Source organism: Phaethon aethereus (assembly GCF_964289735.1).
Source record: "Phaethon aethereus genome assembly, chromosome: 2".
In the NCBI taxonomy this organism is placed as follows: domain Eukaryota; kingdom Metazoa; phylum Chordata; class Aves; order Phaethontiformes; family Phaethontidae; genus Phaethon; species Phaethon aethereus.
This window is the reverse complement of record NC_138582.1, coordinates 68,872,626-68,889,520: the sequence shown is the minus strand read 5'-3', so window position 1 is coordinate 68,889,520 and position 16,895 is coordinate 68,872,626. Positions and strand designations below refer to the sequence as shown.

The 16,895-nt window shown below is 42.1% G+C and overlaps 1 protein-coding gene across 1 annotated transcript in view; it reads left to right on the top strand.

The window, feature by feature from the left end:
* Positions 1 to 5,336: 5,336 nt before the first annotated feature.
* ERP44 (endoplasmic reticulum protein 44) overlaps positions 5,337 to 16,895 on the top strand; it is a gene marked incomplete at its 5' end in the record, with an annotated part of 53,728 nt that continues 42,169 nt past the window's right edge. Inside the window, one exon of the mRNA XM_082015592.1 lies at positions 5,337 to 5,396. Within this exon, the coding sequence (XP_081871718.1) occupies positions 5,337 to 5,396 (60 nt within the window). The remainder of the gene's footprint in view (positions 5,397 to 16,895) is intronic.

Sequence of the window (16,895 nt, the reverse complement as noted above, 5' to 3'; positions counted from 1 at the left end):
AGCAGCTTTTCTTTATGCATGACTATTAATTGCCCTTTTTTGGACATTTTCACAGTTCTGTTCTAACCCTTTTGCAATAGAAAGAAAATTCCACTAGTTATTCAAGATGTGGGCAAAACATATGCAGCAGTATAATGCCACTCTCTATTCCCTATTTATTTCCTAAATAATATCTACTACTACAGTTGCCTTCCTAGCCTCTTCTGAAACAGAAATGCTACTTTTGCTGAACTACCACTGCCTCAAGATCTTGCTAATGACCAGCTCAGGACCACACACCACTTCAGAAATGAAGAAGGGCCTGTACACTTGAAAAACTGTTGGTTTTCTCCAAAAGTATCAAACACTTGAACTTCTGTTTTCAATTCTTACCACACTTCACATTTGGAATGGAAAACAAACTCAGGTGAGCAAACAATAACTGTACAAACCACAAAAAAAAGAGGAGGTATCGCTAAGGCTGTCTACTGAATTCTGAGAATTTTTCACCTCATCTTCTGTTCCATGTTCATTTAAATATACTCCTTTTTTCATGTCCCACATTTACATCACAGTACATTTGGAAAACAGCAAGAGAAAGCTGTTTTGCTTCAACTGTTATTTTCAACCATCTTTGGTCTATTTGTTCTATGAATTATATATTGCTAACAGCATCTGTTGTTATTAAGATAACTGCAGATGGATACATACCAGTGTTGGGAGGAAATCTTATTAAAACACCAGAAAAAACATTCACTTTTATGTAAAATTAAGTGAAAATTTCTACAGCAAATATTAAGCATGAAGTAATAAAGGTAAAGACCTTTACCTGCAAACAAACAAAAAAACCCACCAAATATGACTTAATACTCTCATATAATTGTAGACTCTTCTTCACAAGCTCCAAACTTCCTTGGAGAGCTGATGAGAAAATTAATACAGGAAGCTTCATGGTAAATCTAATCAGTTACTCAACATCTGCAGAATCACAGTATTAGTTTATACCACATCCTTGGAAGAAGCACAAATATAGAGCCATGTGGTTGTGCAAACCTGCTCAACAACACATCAATATACTGCATGCACGCAACAGGAAAACACTCAGGTGTAACTCAGACATTATCTAAAATATATCACACAATAACTGCAGGCAAAGCTTTTAACACACTAGTGTCTAAATTGTTGCTTCTCCATCTTGTCCTCAGCCAAGTGCATGCTATGCTGCTGCTTTCAACAGCTAACTGCACCGCTGAACTCTCCTTCCCTGAAGTCTGTCTAGTTGAGTTTTCCTGAGCCATTAAAGTAGGTTCATCAGGTCCTAAGAAATGTAACACCTTACCTTCCAACCTCTCCCCAACAAAAACTAGTACTGGTGTGACTAGAAAGGCATGAAATGCCAGTTTCCTCGAGTACACATACAGGAAATCCTCACTACTGGAACACTTCCTTGCTTGTGTTCACAGATCTCCCTCTGCCGTCTGTTGGCCACTTCAGAACCAGAAGTAAGTATGGTATTGCCTAACTTTAGCACTCCTTAGAGAACGTGTGTTATGGAAATATGCAATGGCTCACTACACTTTAATAAAACAAGCAGTTTCTCCAAACCCAACTTTTGTTTCAGGGATCCCTATAAAATTATTTCAGAAATCACCCTGATCACTTACCCAAAAACAAACTTGCCAACATGAAGCATGTATGGCATTTGTACCTGTCTGAAGCGATCAGTTATTAGAGTACAATAGTTACTTGCTTCTACACCAGCACTGGTGCACCCTGTTGATAACGATGGTACAGAATTGTGAGGACGCTCACATAACTTGATGAAAGTATTTTTTCTCATTAATAGTTCCGGAGCCATTTCCGGTCATCTGAAACCTATGGAACAATATGATCCTATCCTATTGCTCTCCTCTTCCATGAGCCTCAGAATAACATGACAGCGATGATGTTGGAAGTCATGAATGGTTCCATCCTTACTGACTTTGGTGAGCCTCTCTACATTTCAGAAAAGCCATTGAACATTTTTTTGACACACTTGCTTTACCACATATGTAGGTAATCCTTTCCACAATCAGAACTGTATCATTAATGGATTCATAGCTTTGTTGACTTCTAGGAGCAAAGAACAGAAAGTAGTAAAAAGAGTCTAATGTGGCAGCAGGTTAACAACACTTCCACTTTTAGAGCCATGTAAGACAGGCTAACAGTGCCATAATACACAACAAATTACAGAAAAGTTCACCTTGACTTCGTGCTTAAGAAAGCCAAAGGAAGTGCAGATGCATATATGACAAGGCATGGTGGACAGAGCTTACACAAGCCCAAACAAGCCCAAATACACTTTAAGACATAAAGCACAATTGTTTTATTTTTAATGTAACAGCCCTTCAAACATTCCCAGTGCTAGCTACAATCAGTGCTTCCTTTTAAGGAGGATAAAGAATATCCACATCTTTCAAAATACTTGCACCATTCTCTGCTTCCCAGGTATCCTCTCCTCCTACAAAACTGTTTTTATGACTTTTTAGGACACATAATGGATATGTTTCATTCAAAGCTAAACACTTCCTCCCAACCTAGCAGTTGGCTTTATGCTTTCTTTTATCTTCTCTACATTATACTGGATAAAAGCAGATGAGGCTTTCTGATTCAGGCAAATCTGAAGAAACCAAAAGGGACAACATGAAACTGCCCGTCAGTTACAAGTAGTCACAGTGCCTTCCCCTACTTAATGATTACTTTTTTTCTCCTTGGGTATTCCTATAGCTATATAAACTTGCCTGCTATATGAAGGAAACTACAATACTCAACTGCAATCTGGATGAGAGGAAAGAGAAAGGAAAACGCTGCAGAGATGGATCATGTGCTACATAGTTTAATATGCACTTGGCATAAAAGAGTACAGCTTGTCTTTAACTTTTCCTCAAACGTTTCCTCTGGATACAGGGCATACATCAGGACTCTACATTATTAAGTGGACCTCTATGCACCATTGGAGTTTTACACTTGTTGGAATTTTGAGATACTAGTTTTATTCCCCAAAGTTATCACCGACATATTTTCCTCCATTTTCTTTACATGTTACCCTTGCACAAGCAAATAAACTATAATATAAAATATCCAGGGGCAGCAGTGTTTGAAATTAAGCCAATACTGGAGAACTTAGTAAAGCACAGAAACATCCCAACTACATCAACAATTGTATAAAACTGACTGCATACAGAAGAGAATAAATAATGAAAGGCGTTCATAATTTCCAGATGAAAACAAGAGCCACATCTGCATAAAGTGTCAGTAGTCATACAGGTGAAAGAAGCAACCAATTATCTCTACAGCAATTCTCAGTACAGTATCTTAACTCCATTGAAAGAGCTAATTCTGCATCAGAGAAATTCTGAAATATTAAGAGGAACTATAGGAGGAAAATATGTAACTTTCCTCAGATACTTCTCTCATGTATATAACAAACAGATGAACTGGTGTTTGGAGGACTTGATAGAGATCCTCATTAACAAAAACGAGGCATTTATTCATTAGGCATAAAAAACAACAAAAATCAAGCAATAACTACAAGATCTGTTTATAAAAAATAACATATCTGTAATATGCATTGTATTACTGGAATCAAGTAAATAATTCACTTTTTCTTCTTTAAGCTCATATGTTGAAAAAGATTAGCCTTGTCAAGTCACCTGAAATGGACAGTCACACGGACACCAAGAGCTCTTCAATGTATGTGAAATTTTATACCAAACTATGATAATTCTACTTTGTATTACACAGATAATCAGAATTGCATCATTTTTCTGTTCATCAAAACACAAAGTTGTTAAAATTTAAACAAGATCACTCTATCACATTTTACTGATGAAGTTTCCAAGTGAAAAATGAGCTACTGTAAAAAAATACCAAAGTATTTTTCAAATGTGAATGAATTCAGAAGACATTCATTCTACAGCTTGAGGAGCACAGGTTCTTAAGGCAGGCATAGCAGAACTGATAAAAGTTAAGTTCCAGTTTCAGACTATAAAAAAAGCCATGAGTTGTGTATATATATATACTGGCATTTTCCGCTCATGAAACTGACAGGCCAAATGATTTTTGCAGGGTCACACATAAAGTCTGAGCCTGGCGGGCTTTCTTTGAAGCCAAATTGGGCTTGACTTGCAAAAAGCTGATGTAAAGGATTTTCTTTTAAATAGCGTTATGCCCCGTTTCACTCCTCACTCTTGTGTACATACTGGAAATGCGAAGAACACAAAGTACAGCTCTCCATGATCTTTCTGAAACAGCTCTGCAAGGTCTCAAAGCAATACTGTAAGGTCCAAAGTTTTACTGGGAGAGGAGGAAGCACCAAACTTTAGGTCTTCTTCCTTTTCAGCATTTTAGAACTCAGGAAGTTAGAAAAAGCATGGATCTGTTGAAGCGTCAAGGAATAAAAACGAATGATGACGTTTCACTTTAACCCTAGTATCAAGCTAAACTTTCCCCTCACGCAGGGTTGCCTTTCTCCCCCGCACCACAAGCAGAAGTGGCTTCCCCAGCTCCGAGGAAACGAAGACCCCAACGCCCATGGCGCCTCAATACCCCTCCATCTTCCCGCAGCCAAAGCCGCCTGCCCCGTCCCGGCGCCTGAGGGGCCAACGCGGGACCCAGCGATGCCAAACGAAACGCAGATAACTTTCCGCGGGGGCCGCCCAACCCGCCCAGGCCCCCGCGGAACACGACTCGCCACCCGCCTCAGCAACGAGGCTGCCTCCCGCCACCGCCCAGGGCTGGCCGGGACACCCCGCCCGGAGAGAGAGGGGTCGCAGCCCCCCGAGACCCATAACGAGCCCCAGCGTCCGATCAAGAGCGGAAAGAGCTGCCGTACCATGGGACACCCCCGCCACCAAGGCGGGAAGGGTTAACCCTGCCACGCCCGGGCGGTGACAGCCGCCTCCTTCCTTCCTTCCCTCCCTCCCTCCCTCCCTCCCCTCCCCGCCGCTGCAGCTGCGCCCCGTAACTCACCTCGACCCCACCCGCCTCCTCATTGCGCTGCCACCAGGCCCCACCCCTCACCGGCCAGGCGGGGCCGGGGCCCACGCGCGGGCAGCCCCGGTGCGTTCTGGGAGCGCCGCTGCCCCTCCTACCCCTCCTTCCTTGCCGTCCCTTCCTGCGAGGTGGACGCAGTTGTAACTACGTTTCCCGGCGTGTCCCGCGCAGCGCGGAAACCCGGAAGTGAGCGGCGGAGGCGGGGAGCGCGGGGCCCCGCGGTGGAACTTGCCCGGGTGTTTCCTGGCGACGGGGGAAGTGAGGAGCCGCCGCGGCGGAGAGTGGGAGCCGCGTTTCTCCCCCTCCCGGGCGCCCGATCTACCATGAGACCCGCCATCTTCCCGCTCCTGCCTGACCCTGGCTGCCGCCTCCTCCTCCTCCTGGTGAGCGACTGGCGCTCCCTACAGCACTGCCCTTCCCCGCCGCTCCCCCGCCCGGCCCGCCGCGGTCCCGCCGGGGGAAGCATCGGCCTGGGTTGGGTGGCGTGGGGGTGGCCGGCGGGCCTCGGGGCTCTTCCTCCCGGCCGCCAGCGTCTTCCCGCTCGCCCCGCTCGTGCGCGCCGGGAACGTGCCTCGGGCCGGGTGGCGGCCTCCGGCCCCGCTGCGGTGCCGCCCCTCGCCTCTCCGGGGCCCGAGGCCGGGGCTGCTCCGCCGGCACCTGCTCGGCGGGGGAGGGGAGGCAGGCGAGCGGCGGCTGCGGGAGCGGCCCCGGTTGGCGGAGCCCGGTGTTGTGGCCGAGGCTGATAGGCTGCGCACCCGGAACGGGCCGGCGGTGGGGCGGGGCCGGGCCTGGGCTCGGCGCTCTCCGGGCCGGGGCTCGGGAGTCGCCGCGGGTCCGGGACATTGGCCTGGCGGGCGGTAGGGCCTGGCCTCGGCTCCTCCGCGGAGAAAGGCCGGCGTCGCGCCTCCTTTCTTCAGGAACCGAAGAACGGAGGGAGCGGCCCCTCGGGCCGTAACGGGAGCCGCGGCCGCCGAGAGGGAACTGCCTTAACGATGCCTCTCCGGAGTCCACTTGGCGCCCGCGTTTCGGGGTTTAAGGCTGCCGCCCTTAAACCGAGGGGAGCGGGTTCCCGTGCCCGAGCGAGGACGGGGCTGCTTGTGCGCCCTGTCTTTGAGCAGGCCTGCAGCAAAGTAACCCCGTCCGAGCTCGGTGGCAGAAGCTGGGAAAACTTCCCGGGTTGTCTTCCACAGTCGTCACATTTATCTTTAGTTGTCAGGCTACAGCTTTTTTTTCTTTTTTCTTTAGGCTGGCATTACACGCGTGACCTAAGCCACCTTCTGGCTTTGCACACACAAAAACGCAATCACTGATGTGTGTATTTTATGGAGATAAGTTGTCTGTGTTATACTTTTGTTTTTTTAAACAGGGTGATGTAGTGATTCTTACTTTTCTGGAGTTGCATTGAGCCAGACTCTGGACCTTTCATAGCATAAGTGACTTGCAGAGTGAAAGGGGACTGGTGTGAATAAGTTTAATAGGATTTGGTCTTAAGATGCTAATGTATTTCATCAATCTGTTTTAAACATTTGGGAGAATAACATTGGCCAGAAAATGAAGGAGTAACTGGAGGTACAGGTAGATGGAGCTTTGAGAATCCAAAGGGATAGTAATCTACCTACTAATGAATGAATTAGTTAGAAATGTGAGGACAAGTATTTAATCAACAGAACAAGTATTTGTTATCCCTTTGAAATGTGCATTTCAACCTGGATAAGTTCTTGCTAAATTATTATAAACTTGCTGTAGTTTTGGGGTTAGTAAACCTATGTAATTGGTAGGGTTTGAAAAAACACATCTGAAATGTTTATATATAGATAACTATCTATAGTGTGTTAGCTCACTATGTGAGAGACTAAAGTGAAGAACCAGTCACATCTGTGCATTAAAACAATGCTCTAGGTTGGTTTTCACCATTATTTTAAGTACAGACTCCAATGAGCAAAACCAAGGAGTATGTACGGTTTTAAAATGCCATTTAAATGGCCAAGTACAAGTCTGAAAAAGTAGACATGAGCTAATGAAAGCATTTTTCTTTCTTCATGGTACAGTTGATCACTGCAAATTTAATATGCAAAAGTTAGATCTGTGTTTGCCAACTAAAAAATAAGAAATGGCAAAGATCTAAAATTTCCCCATGTTTTAGTTGCTGTTTCTTTGTGTATGTGTCATTAAAACAAATTTCTAATGTGATTAAAAAGAACTGTATACATAAAACCTCAAGAAGAATACGAGTTGTTTTTTTTTAAAAAAAAAAAGTATAATGTTATCTGTGTCATTCATTATCGTATCAGGCGTGGCCCTGTGTTGTAAGGTGCCTAGTTACATACTTGAATCAAGCCAATGAATCATTGCTTGTGGTAGATTTGTTAAGACTTCTGGAAAAGTTGTCCTCAGCAGACTGAGAGCGGGAGGGATCCTTTTTCTTTAACATAGCTGAAAAACTCTTTTACAAAGTATGGTGTCTGATGTGTATCAGATTGGGTTTTAAAGTTCTGGTAACTTTGTTTCTCTTGTTACCAACAGCTATGAATACTTGAGACCAGCAATGAAACCGGGATCTTGGTTGATAAGGTTTGGGAGAGCATTCTGCTCTACATCCAAAGGATGTGCCATCTTGCAGAGCCTTTTTGAGCATGGCAGTTGGCATATGTTGTGGATAAGTGAGCTTATTAGTGTTACATCAGTGGTTCCTAAAACAGAATACAGTGATCTGTAGCTGTGAAGACAGCTTACTAAGCTGGTCTTGCTTAGTAATAGCAATGAAGTTTAAAAAAAAAAAAAAATTAAATTTCCAGACTTTTGGATAAGCATAATTCTTTTCTAGATGGGGAATTAAAATGCTGCAAAAGGAAGAAAACATACATCATCAATATCAAAAGAAGCTCTTTTGTCTAAGAAGTCTGACAGTAGGAGATTACTAAAATTTCAGAGGGCTTTGGATCTCACTAATATTCTTCTCCCCAGTCTCACTGAAGGCTGGGTTGCTAGGATGGAGATTATAGAGTGCAAGGCATTACAGGAATACCTACCAGTCCCAGCACAACTCTTTTCCCTTCCAGTTTTTCAACCTCATTTGCTGGCATTGTACTGGGCTGCTGCAAGGCACATAGGGGCTGGAGAGAGGACGGGGAAGTACAGGCTGGTGTGACCCCTGCTCCTGCAGTGCTGGAGCTGAGTGGAGGGGCGAGCAGCGCACAGCACAGGCTGTAGAGGATCATATACACTGATAGCAACACTGGAATAAGAGATGCATAGTAATGTCCTGCGGCCCCTTGCGCTCATAGGTTAAGATGTTTCTGCCATGTTGGTATATTGCTTAATAGTGGGTAGGACAGAGCTTTAAGATGAATCTAAGACAGTGGAATAAATGCTGACAGGACAGTGGCTCATCACATTCTTCTCTAAGGCTAGGCGTGGTTCTTTGGCCCAATCATTCTATATGTTTGCCTCTACTTGCAGATGTGCATGCTTCACTTGTAATGAAAATTCTAGAACAAGACACTCCATTGCACATGCTTCTTCTGCATATGTATGAAAAACATTTGTCATATTGCTCAGTACTTCACTGGGAGACTCATGCACAGTGTCCCTGAAGAATAGGTGTGACTAGAGGAAACCACCAACTGATAGCTGGGGAAATGAAAGGGGAAGTTTTCTGTCATCTTTTTTTCTTTCTTTCTTTTTTCTTTTTTTCCCCTTCAAACAACTGTAAAAAGATTTCACAATTCTTGTACTTCAATCTGTGGAGGTTTATTAGGTTTCAAAACACCACTACTATACCTTTTCTTTGCAGCTTGTTTGGAAAGGTGTTGTGGACAAACTGAGAACACCTATTTCTTAACATATTTGGCAACCCTTTTGAAGAGCATATTTGTCCTATCATATTCTGAGAATGTGAAATGTTGGTTTATTTTCTGAGTCTTAAAGCTTACCTAGTTTTCTAATAAGTAGTAGCTTCTCTTCACTTGGGGTTATTGCGGAAGCCTGATGTATGTTCCATTTATGATTCAGCAGCCCCACTGTGTATGCTCTACCCTATAAGTTGATGCAGTTTATCATTGGCAGGTAATATTTAGTGTTACAGTTGGTCTTACACCACAATGTTTTATATTTTTAGTGAAGCTTTCAAAATACTACTTATATAGCAATGCAATTGTGGCTGTTAGGAGCAGTAACTTAAAAGAAGCACTAGTCAATGAACTTTTGAATTTCCTATTAAACTATTAACTGGAAAAAAACACTTTAGGGTAATATTTCTGTTTCTTGTTTGACTGCTACTGTCTTTCGTGTCTTGTTAATATGACAGCAAGTACCCAAATAGGGAAAGTAAAATGAAATAAATGTGTTTTCACTTAATGTTAAATGCTGTAGTAGGTTGCCCAAAGAGAAGTTGAACTCTGTGTACATTTTACAATGTACAGAGCATATTTCTGTGCATTTGCCTCTCTCTGCATATGTATTAAGAAACAAGTTTTATAGTCGGGAATCCTGCTCAAAATGTAATATTCTGAATTTGAGCATTAGTCAAATATTGTAGTTACAGGCAAATTTTAGGCCACTGAGCCTTGTACAATGAAATGGATTCCCTCCAAGAGTGTCATGGGAGTTCTGAGTTGTCCATCATCTGTCATGCCCTCTAAAGAGTGAAATAGTAGTTAACTGAGGATCTTTCCCTAGGTTGGGGGTAGGGAGGAGGAGGAGAGGAAACCTAGGCTCTTGCTATGAAGAATTGCATATCACCCATGTGATGGGCAAGTTTCCTGTTTGGAGTGCTCAGGAGAGAAGAGAGGAGAAACTGAATTGATTCTTCAAACAGAAGACTCAGACAATGCTGGAAAATGTATAAATGAGTTACTGACAGTAGGATGTCAGAGATCCTATTGCTGGCAGCTGAAGAACTCTGTGGTGCCACACTTCATTTTCTTTTGATATCTTTATTGTTCTCCTCTGTAATCTGCTTTGGGTTTTTTTTTGGCAGGACAGCTTTCTTAAGCAAGAGACTAGTCCTCATACTGCTTTCTTGGGAGAGTGGAATTACCACTGGTTATTCTTCTACATGCCCAGCAGCTATCCGTTGTGTTTTAATCAAACCTATTTCTTTTGAAAGACTTAAGGGTTATATACTGCTATTCAGGAGGACCAATTGTTCACCTTGCAGGCTATTTTGTAAGCCTCACCTGTATAGTTTGCAGATATTTTGTTTCCTTGAAGGGAGGGAGCTGGCTCACGCAAAAAACAAGTATACAAATATGCTGTAAATTTTATACCAGAGCTTCTTCAAGAGATCTTCCAGAGAGTCTAGAGATATTTTCAAGTAATAGGTGCTTTAATAATGGAGTGATTTTAGATGCATTAGCAATACCTTTTTCCTTGCTGCCCACCCCCACCCCCCCGCCAAGTTTGAGAGTGAGTTCTCGGTGATTTAGAGAAACATTTGGGAGCGTAAGCAGAAGCAATATAGGGTGTTGATGTCAGAGCCTAAGCAACATTTTCTTCCAAAACAAACCTGGAGAATGCTTCCCTGAGAAGTAGAGGAAGGCAGGTGCATTGGAGAGAATTGGGAAAGGAAGTGAGATTAGATTTCCTTCTGAGAGTTCTGCCTTTGCACTTCTTTCTTCCTTGATGTGTCTATGTTCATCAGAAGCATGCTAACCATTGGTAGAAACATAGGTAATTTTCTTTTTCAAAACTGTTAGTGATGTCAACTGCTTATATCATCTAATTTTAAAAAAATGTTCATAACTGAGATTTTAAAAGTTTGATTAACTTTATTTTAATTTACTGGCTCTCAGGTATTTCATTTTGCATTGTTAAGGGTTATTCTGTAAAGCTGTTGCTATATTCAACACTACCTCAGAATATTTTTTTTTACTGCCAATTCAGGATGCTGTATTTCTCCAAAACAGCTGTAGGACCCTGTCCATATTAAATTAGGCTCTGGTGATAACAAAAAGTGCCTTACAAAAAGTGACAAGATCTATTGCAAGAGTTCCATAATTTTTCCTTTTTTCATGTATGCTACTACTGAGAAACTGACTACCCTGATAATACACCCTTTCCAGCTAAGAGACATTCATGCAATTAAAACATGTGCAAAGTTCCAGTACTGTGCCCTCCAGATAAGCACCTGTTACTTGCAACCTTTCCTAGGAATGAACCAAACCTGGAAGCTCCTTCACATGCATGAACATACACCTTTTCTTTAGTCTGTTAGTGATCCACAAGATCTGCTCTTTGTGTAGCTGACAGAACATAAATGTTGTCTTGTTGGCTGCAGTGGCCCTAAGCAAAATGCAATGTGCAGTAGTCTATACCTTAAACCATATACAGATTGAAATAGTGAAAGCAGTGAGGGCAGAACATCATACATGGTTATCTAAATGCAGGTGCTCTATGTATACCTTCAGCAAATATCTGGTTCCCAAGTAATTGTGTATGCAGCACAAGGTTTTTAATAACCACAGTAAATCTCCTGTTCATCTGTTTTTTTGTAGTAAATGTTTTGGGTTTCTTCCCTCCCCTTGTTTCTTGATCTACATTAGTTTGGCTTTAGCAAGAAAGCTTTAATGAACAGGAGTATTGTGAGTCTCACTGTACTTACCTGATAGGGTCAAGTTGTAGAGTTTTGGGTTTTGATTGCTACTGGAAGTTTGATTATTTAAATTGTAAGGGACCTCTAAGTGTCATCTAGTCTTACTCCCTGCTCAATGCAAGACTAACATAGATGGACTTGCTCGGGGTTTTTCCCAGTTTTGATTTGAGTATCTCCAAGGATGGAGTTTCTACAACTTCTCTGGGCACCTGTTTTAATGTTTCATCAAAACCTTGTTGAAAGTTTTATCTGAAAAATCTATTTGCGGCTGCAGCTTGTGTCCATTGCCTCTTGTCCTACCACTGTGCATCTTTGAGAAGAGTCTGGCTCTGCCTTTTCTATGACCTCCAACTAGGTTGTTGGTAACAGCAGTAATAACTTCATCTTCTTAAGGCAGTTGTCTCAGCCTTTCCTTGTATACCCTATATACAAGGAAAGCTATTCATCTGGGAAGCCATCTGCTGGACTTCATTCCCATATGTTAATGCCTGTCTTGTATAGGCAGTCGCAAAGCTGGACAGAATCCTTAGATGTGGTCCCTCAAGTGCCAAATGAAAGGGAAGAATCACTTCCCTTGGTCTGCTGGCTATGCTTTTGCTAATGCAGCCCAGTACACAGTTGCCTTTGCTGCAAGGGGCATGCTGCTGACTCCTCTTCAACTTGTCCCCCACAACCTTTTCTGCAAAGCTGTTTTCTATGTGGTTGGCTCCCAGCCTATATGGAGTTACTCCACCTGAGATGCAGGACTTTGCCTTTGTTGAACTTTGAGGTTTCTGTCAGGCCATTTCTCCAGCCAACTGAGGTGTCTCTGAATAGTGTACCTCCTCTTTAGTATACAAGCCACTTTCCCCAGTTCAGTGTCCTCAGGAAGTTTGCTGAGGGGGTACTCTGTTCCATCGTTCTGGGCATTAGTAAAGACAGACGTTACAGCCAATATTGATCTGGAGAAACTTCATTAGAGACCAGTTGGACATGGTATATTTGTTTACAGCCATACTGTACTGACACAGTCCAGCTTGCTCTGTCACTCACTTTATAGTTCACTTATTCAGTTCATATATCACTGATTTAGATCTGAGAATACTTTGAGACACTGTTAGAAGCCTGTAAAGTCAAGGCAAAACAATGTCCAGTACTCTTCCCTCATTTGCAGAGCTAATCATCTCACTACTGAAAACAGTCAGATTGATTTACTTACTCTGAATCCATGCTGGATGGATGTGGCTTCTGGAAAGAAAATTTGCTTCCATAATCCTCCTGGGCACCCAAAAAAATGCATTTTGTCTGATTCTGTGGCTCTGTGTATGTCCAACTTGTTTAAGAGCTTTCTAACTTGGTCTTCCATTCAGGTGAGTAATGCTTCTCTTCCCTGGTACTCTACTACTAGGCTCAGGCCTCATTAGTAGAAAATCAAAGACAACATTGAGTAAGCCTTTTCCGTATCCTTTGTCACTATGTGCCCTGCTAGTTGAGCAGCAGGCCTACAGTTTCGTTAGTCTTCCTTTTGTTGCCAGCATGTAGAAGCCCTCTGTGTTACCCTTAACATCTCTCTCTAGTTTCAACTCCAGATGAGCTTGGGCTTTTCTAATTTCATCCTGCCTGCTCAAACAATGTTTCTGTAGTCCTACCAAGTATTTGTTTTCTTACGTCTACCTTCTGTGTACTCCCATTTTTCTTTTCCTTTTTTTTTTTTTTTTAAACTAATCCATAAATTCTGTGTTAACCCATGTAGGTCTTCTGCCATGCCTACTTTCTGCACAGTGGAGTGGATTATTTTTGTACTTTGAAGAGGTTGTCCTTGAAGATCAACAGGCTCTCATGGGCCCTTTTGGCTTTCAGAGCCATGTTCTGTGAGTGGACTGAATTGTTATTAAGATCTGAGTGTCTTCAGTTCTGGTCACTTTTTTTCAAGGTTCTGCAAAGTTTGTTTTTCTATTAGAAATAACTATCATAGTAGATTATAGATGGGAATTATTGTGAGACCTAGTCATCGGTGAGCTACATTTGAAAGTTTTGTCAGCAGTAGCAATGAAATGAAACACTGGAGATCCCAGCAGCTTGTTTTCTGGAAGAAGTAGGTTACCACATTTTACGTGCTGGGGTCTGCCAGCTGCTTCACTTTGGGACCAAAATTAAGGATATGCTAACCCACAGGGAGATGTCAGGTATATGGTTTGCTGCATTTAGTTTCAAAGGAAGATACTTTTCTGTGACATCAATTTCTTTAATCACTGAAGCTTTGTATCCTAAATGGTGTTCGTAAAACAGGAACCTGAGCAGAAGGTAGAGCCCTAGAAATAGAGTATAGTAAATGACCTGGTTCCTTGGCGTACTTTTTGCAGCCAGCATGCCTCCTGTTTTGCCTGGCATCAGTGATTCTTGCCTGGTTTCAGTGTGTATTTCGTTGAGGTGCATCCAAAAAAAAAAAAAAAAAAGTCTGCAAGACTGGTCAGGGGTTTTTGTTTTTATTTTTATAGATCTGTGAAGAGAAGTGAGGAGAAGAAAAGCAGTCTAATCCCTGTTGCAAGATCGCTGGAAGTAGAGCTTACATTTTGTCTCCAAGTGGATTTGTCAATTGGACATAAACGTGGAGGGAACTTGTTCATTAGGGACTCTGCAAGGAAGTATTTTGAAAGGCGAGGAATAGGTGCCCGTTCAGTGGTCTTGGAAAAGGAAACAACAGCTGTGATAGTGTTTTGCTGTTTCCCATAGCTGTCATGATTATGAAGTGACGATATAATTAACTTTCTCAAAAGCTTCACAAAGGGAAAGCTTTTCAATGATATATCCACATTTGTAATCCCAAGAAGAGCTTTTTGTTCCTTTAGTCATTATCTATCACTTCTGTCTCTCTTATAGTTCATTGAAATCCCCTTTGTTAAATCTTGCTGGAAACACTTAGCCTCTAAATGCTTTGCCAGTCATAAAAATGATGAATTTTCATAAATGTGTGTGTAAACATTTTTTTTTCTTCTCCCTGTTGAGTCAATTCACTTGGGATTTTGGACAGAAAGACTGAAAGACAAATTGGTTGCATCACAAAGGTAATTAAGACAGTATGTGGTGCCGGGGATGAACAGTTAGGGGTTCTTTCTTACTAATGATCTGTTAATTAGTGAAGGGAGCTCAGCGAGTGTGTGGGCCTCTCAGGTATTACCTTTGAATGACATTTAAAAGTGCTTTGGTTAAAAATGTATAATTGCAGGGGGGAGAGGTAGCTTTTTTTTTTTTAGTATTATTTCTGTCAACATAGGCCAGCAGAATTTGCTAAACCAGTGCAAATATGTACATGTAATTAGTGTTACATAGCTATTAAAAGTAATTTTAAAATAAGCCAATACATAGCAGTGATACCTTGCTGAGGATTTTTGTACCAATTTTGGTTGCAGCAGTCCTCTATGCTGAGAACAGCTCGCAACATGGGGCTCCTTACTTGCAGAGCCAGCGTGTCTGATACTTGCTAGCAGTTCAAGCACAGCACTATGTGAATGTGTTCATATTATTTTGGGAACCAGTCTAGAATACTTGCTTGAATATTTTCATGGGAGTTGGCCTGAAGCTGGCAGGGTTAATATTCCTTGGGGGAGGTAAACCAGCAATATCTCTGTATCATGTTCTTTTGTGCATTTCAAAATGTCTGTGGCATGTGTCCAGTCCTCTGCATCATTTACTCTTCTGATGTCCAGAGTTATCCAGGATGAATTTACTGCATACTTGCAGACCCTTAGCAGCTGTTTAGGGTAGAAATAAAATAGCTGTTATGCAGTCTGAAATTAGCTGCTCGTTCTTCAAGCTACATGCAGATGTGGTCCCAAAGGTGAATTTTTCTCTTCAGGTCCAGGCAGCATTGCTTTAATCAGTGCTCTTCTGTAGAGGATAGCCAATGGATTAATTGTAAAATGTGTCTTTGGGATTTTTTTCCTCATTTAAATTGCGAGATTTTTCCAATGCCAAGGTATTAATTAGAATGCAGCTGTGCAGTAGTATTTATGTTACTGCTTATTTGGAAAGATCTTATCCCTTATCCTCCCATATGTAATTTTAAGGTAGCAAATAATAAATACTAACCTAAAAACTGAGACAAAGCATTTGGTCGACAGGCTAATGGACTGCCAGTGAGCGTTAATGCTATGGTTGGTAGTTCGCATGTGTAGAATGGAATTTTGTGGTGTGTGCATCACGTTTGCCTGGAATGAAGAAAAGAAAATAATCAAAGTAACATAAATTAAGATGATGATTTAAATGGATTTATTCTGAAGTTCAGAGTTCTGATGTTAGGGGAATGGGAAGCTGAGGCAACAAAACCCCATTGTCTTTTAGAAAGTTTATAATTTTGAAATTCCAAGGTGTTCTTCCTCATTTCATTTCCTCAGAAAAAGAGGGAGGAGCAGCAGCAACACAGGACTGAATCTCAGACATTTTTAGTGAATGGACAGAAGCTTCGTATGCTACAGACGGCTGTGTCGCAAAGTACTGTGGTTGTCCTTTGATACAGGTACAAAACCTTTTCCTCCTGCTGAAATATTGGGAGGTAGCCTGAGGAAATGTGGCATCTCAATTATGCTGAAGGAAGTAAAAAAAAAAAAATGTAACACAAGGAGGGTCTTAGTGATATTGGAAGTATTATTGCTAAAAGCTCTAGATCTGAGGTTAATAAATGGGGGTGGTGGTGTGCATATTCATGAGTGTGTTAGTTGTGGCTGAGTTTGCATAGTGTAGCATGACCACGTAATGCTAAAACTGGAAGAAAGTAAGAATTTAACTTGAAGTGCTAATTGTTATCCGTACATTTGCTGCTCTGCGTCAGGAGTGTAGCTCCGTTTAGCTCTAATCACTAATTAATCTAATCTCTAGTCACTGCCTTCAGCATCAAGTAAGGATGAGCCAAATCAAGCTGGCGGGGCTGCTGTGCTCCCAAACTGATTTTGTTACTCAGAAGTACGAATAGGCAGCAGCACTAATATGAACACACAATTGACACAGTGTTACCAGAGACTGGTTTGCCTGTTTGCTTTTCCTTATGTTGTCTTTAGAGTGGCAGTTAAACCACTATGTTTTGGCTTCCCTTTTAGTGGGCTGGGTGAGGAGAATGACCCTAGCTGTATTTTTCTCTTGAGTATTTTGTCTGTCACTTTTACTGCTTTGCTTTCATGTTTGTTTTTTTTTAACCCAGTGCCTCAGCTTGCATAGTTTAAAGCAGTGTGGATCCTGCACCTCTGGAGTTGCAGGATTGTGATATTTCATCTGATAAGATGATGTGAAATGCAGATTTCTCCAGTGCTGCACTTTT